At 35.8% G+C, this 4,821-nt stretch overlaps 1 protein-coding gene across 5 annotated transcripts in view; it reads right to left on the reverse strand.

The window, feature by feature from the left end:
• LOC107638065 overlaps nucleotides 1-3,572 on the reverse strand; it is a 5,563-nt gene extending 1,991 nt beyond the window's left edge. Inside the window, exons 1-3 of one of the 5 annotated variants that reach the window (XM_021121797.1) lie at nucleotides 2,926-3,570; nucleotides 2,715-2,844; nucleotides 2,495-2,600 (exon numbers count right to left, since the gene is read on the reverse strand). In XM_021121797.1, the coding sequence (XP_020977456.1) occupies nucleotide 2,600; nucleotides 2,715-2,844; nucleotides 2,926-3,256 (462 nt within the window). In that variant the 5' untranslated portion in view covers nucleotides 3,257-3,570 and the 3' untranslated portion in view covers nucleotides 2,495-2,599. The other 4 variants (XM_016341244.2, XM_021121798.1, XM_016341245.2 and 1 more) reach the window with 4 other exon arrangements.

A 4,821-nucleotide genomic window follows, 5' to 3' on the forward strand; every position in this document is an offset into this window, starting at 1 on the left:
ATTCTTTGTTTTAGCATGAATTGAGATTATTTATATTGAATAAAAAATAAAAAAATAAGAGAGATAATTAATTAAAAAGTATTAATATAAAAAGTTGAATTTAAAAAAACACACTTTTAGGTAGGAGCTGAAAATTTTTTTTTTGTTTCCAAATTTTTTTTTTTATAAAATTGTCCTTAAGGTTTAACTTAGTTTCAAAATCGTCCTTTAGACCTAAATACCATTTCTCTTCTTCCCCAAAATCAACTAGAAGTAAAACCAAAAGCAGAAGCAGATGCAGAAACAAAACTAGAACCAAAAGCAAATGCAATAACAATGAAATAATGTAATAAACATTAAAAAAAAAACAGAACTAGAAGAACAACAACAACAATGAATAATGGAATTAGAAGAACAACAACAACAAAAAACAGAAACAGAAGCAACCAGAAGCATCAACAAATCCACAAATAAAAAAATTCAACAATATAATTAACAGAAGAAACAGAAGAATTGGAACCCTAAGAAGCACAGCGGTGAGGATGTGAAGCACAGGGTGAGTGACCGGCGAGCAGGACGAGGAGCAGTGGCGGCCGACGAGGAGCAGTGACGACCGGTGACCGAGCAAGGAAGAAGAGTAGAAACTATAACACCCTCACTACCAGAATCACACTTCCGGCCGCGGCACTCTTATTGCAAGAAGTATTACGACTACTTTATATACTTAATATTAGAATAGGAGCCTTTGACTCGACATCGTATCGTTGATTTCTTTGAAAATAAAAAATCAGTACTTTATCTAAAAAAAACAAGCAAGCATAGATTCATATACAAGACTTCTTACATAATAACCAATAATATAATATACATATAAAACACACAACTCCTATCCCTCTTACAAAAAATTGTAATAACAAAGACGAGGGAAGAAAAATAATCTAATCAATACAACATCATATAAAATTAAAACGCAGTATAGCCCTTCGTAATGCTCTTCCATCCGATTCCTGGAAAGGTAAAGCTGCAGGGGGTGAGAACCTAACCACACGGTCTCACCACGGAGTTTCAGAATTGTCATATGAAGATATGTAATAAGAAAACTGTTTTCAAGCTCAGTGATTATCATTGCCTTATGAATCTTTTGAAAATTAATAGGCAATCGTTCAAAACCTTTTCAAAGAAACAATGTTTAATCTTTCAAAAATCCAAAACCTTTCCTTTCTTATAAGAAAATCTCAATCAGAAACCAACTACGCAATCAAACAACACAATCATTAATTCAGCACCAAAGTTCATTCTCAAATGTAGCATATCAGGACAAACACAGGCAAGACAGACAAGGAAAGCACAGGTTTAGGTAGCAATTATAGAAAATAGTTCAAGTAGCAGTTAAGAACAGTTTAGCAATTAGGCAAACCAAAACAAGTTCAAACCCAAGCAAAACATACAAATGCATATGATGCATGCGTGTCCTATGGCTGATGAGACTCATCTGTTAGTTATCCAACCAACCCGACAAGTCCAAAAACCTTAGACTGTCCCCTGACGTGCATCCCCAAGAGTCTATGCATAGCTTTTTCTCAAATAATCAATATTTCTCAATGGAGGTTACATTCCCGGGAATTTATAGTGTCCGATCACACTTACGGCGTAGGGTCAACAAAGTATTGAGTCTCCACCTGAAGCAAGTGGTGGCAAGCCACTATGTCTACCCAGAAAAATTCGTGTCTCAGATAATTCAAATTCATAAGCCATGTGAATAATTCAAAGATCATATCTTAACATTCTCAACATCATCATAATTCATCAATCCAAATCTCATTTCCAAATTCATTCAAAAATCATATTTCAAAGATAATCCTCATCATCCTTCTTTCCATTCCGTTCATTAACAATCCCTATTCAAAACATAATTCTTTCTTTTTAAATAAATCAATCTTAAAACATATAATGTTTAAAACCAAATCTTTTTAAATAATTACTTCAAATGAAACTTCCAATTTTATAAAATTTCGGCAGCATCTCTTCTAAAATTTGGACTCTGCCACCTTTTTCGGGTTCCATCCAAACATTTCTCAAACCTTTTATCGACCATTTCCAAATCTCAATCATTTTTCAAAATTCAACTAGTTCCAATATCAAATTATTTTCAAATCAAACCAATCCCAATAATAAAACTCTTTTTAAAATCAAACCAGCTCAAATATTAAAACATTTATAAAATCAGACTAACTCAAAATCAAACCGCTTCCAGAATCAATTTATTTTCGTATCTCAAATTATTTTCAAAATCGATCCATTTACATTACTAAACAACTTTGAAACCAATAAAAATCACTTTTCATAATAACCAAGTAAATAACTTTTCAAACAAATTTCTTATTAACAACTGTACACCACTCAAGTAATCAAGTAACCAATAATTCAATCTAACAAACCATCACATCCACAAGACGAATATAATCACAGAAGTATGTCTTTTTGCATCAATATCTATTTATAACAACTCTGTAATATAAAATAGGTTTTAAGAAAAATTCCTACCTCGATTAGTCGCAAGTTGCATAATTAAACCCATTAAATCCTTATTCTCATGTTAATCGGCAGCAACTGCAGAAATTCCGACAATCACATATCTGACATAATTTAGAATTAACACGGAATGGATAGCGATATTAGAACATAATTGATAATAGAGTATTGCGATAAACAAGAACGGAACCGAATAATCTCACCATGATAAACAGAATAGAACGACACAGAAATAGCTTCCAAATTGACCGGACAGCCGCTCTGATAGCGGCCGGAAGCTCTGATGGTTCAGCAACAACCTTAATTTTGACATGAAGTCATCGGAACTCAACCCTATGACACCAACAGCTCAGAATCTCTAACAACTTATACCAGAATGCTAATTTCAAAGATTCCGGAAATAAAAATGCTTACCAAGAGGATGGCAGCTTCGACATTCGGGAGAACAAAACTCGGCATAGACAAACCAGAGCCGGAACCCAAATTGGAGTGAAATAGGGTTTGGTAGCTGCAGCCTGTAGGGGCGTCCTGTAACGGCTGTAGCCGCAATTTTCCTGCGCCGTTCAGTGAGCAGGGCAGAACAACAACTTCCACCACTGTCACCTCCCCTCCTCCGATGACAAATTCCTACAGCGCAGACGGCCAAGCTCCGCTCCAATGGCGGCAGATCTGAAGACGATGACACGCAGTGGTTGCAGCAGCGTTCAAGCTTCAGCAACGACGTGGATGGACCCTCGACGGCCATGGTTGCTCTACGCGGAGCTGACGGTGTGAACGGCGGCGACGGCACGGTGGTGGTTACAGAATCGACCCCTCTTCTCTCGCGCGTCTCTCCTTTGCGACAGCGCAGTTGGAAGCAGCAAAGACAAACGGCGGCGATGGGTTGACGGGCTTCCTCTCGCCGATGCTCTCTGCCTCGGTTCTGGTGAGCGCGACGACGATGACGACCAGACAGCGGCTACGTGGCTATGGCGGCAACGGCGAGGACCCTCCCAGCGGCGGTTCTGGCCCAGCGGCGCCTCCCTTGGATCTCTCTCTCTCTCTTCCGTTTCTCCCTTCTCTCTCTACATGTGCATGTATGCTATGTTCTTGTTTGGGTTTTGGGGAAAAAGGAAAGCCTGAAGGATGGCGGTGATGAGTTGCGGTGGCTAGATTATGGTTTCTGAATTAATTTGGGAATTAGGAATTTTGGGTAAATTGAAATTTGGTAATTTTAATTAAATTAGGGCATAGAGTATTAAATAAAAATCTAATTTAATTTCTTAAAATTACTTTGAAAATATTATTTGGTTATCAATTTGCTAATTTTCTTTTAAATCAAGTATTCTAATTTAAAATTAGAGATATTATAATTAATTTTCTTTGTTTATAAAAATTAAAATATTAAATTCTAAAATTCAATTATTCAAACTAAATCATACAAAATTCTTATTTTTTTACAACTATTAAGCTCTATAATTTAAATACAGAAAATTATCCAATATTATAAGATTAAGTAAAATTTCTCATTTAATTATCAAAACTTAATTTAATTACTTTTAATAAAATAATTTTTTAAAAAAATAAAGTCTTTAATAAATAAATAAATTGAAATTAACTCATAATAATATTTTTCGAAAATTCTGGGTCTTACAGAAACGGCAAGCGGCGTGCGACATCCACCCTCGCAGAGTTGTTGGCGTCGACGTCGAGCGAGGAAAAGGAGCAGCGACATCCAGCGACAAGGAGCAGCGGCGGCAAATTCCCTTCCCCACCTTCCCTTCTCCCTCTTCTTCCCTAAAAGCCCCCAGCGTACGCGTCGATTGAAGTATGGCGCGATCACGCGCATGCGTTGTCCATGCGTGCGCGTCAGCGTCAGCTTCTCAAATCTCCATTTTCTTGTGTTTCTTCCACTTTTGCATGCTTCTTTTCCATCTTCTAAGCCATTTATGCCCTGTAAAACCTGAAAACACTCAGCAAACATATCACGGCATCGAATGGTAATAAGAGATGATTAAAATTAGCAAATTTAAGGTCAAAGAAGCATGTTTTCAATCATAGTACAAAATTAGGAAGGAAAATGTAAAACATGCGAATTATATGAATAAGTGTGAGAATAATAGGTAAAATCCACTAAATTAAGCACAAGATAAATCCTAAAAATGGGGTTTTTCTTTTATTTATTTTATATTTTTTTAGTTAGAGGTAATTTGGTAATAAAAATTAAAATTTTAGTAAAAATTAAAGGACCATTTTAAAATTAAGTTGAATCTTAGGGACGATTTTGTAAGTAAAAAAAGGTTGAGGACAAAAAAAAATTTCAATCCCTAC

The sequence above is a fragment of the Arachis ipaensis genome, chromosome B04, assembly GCF_000816755.2.
Source record: "Arachis ipaensis cultivar K30076 chromosome B04, Araip1.1, whole genome shotgun sequence".
Taxonomy (NCBI): Eukaryota; Viridiplantae; Streptophyta; class Magnoliopsida; order Fabales; family Fabaceae; genus Arachis; species Arachis ipaensis.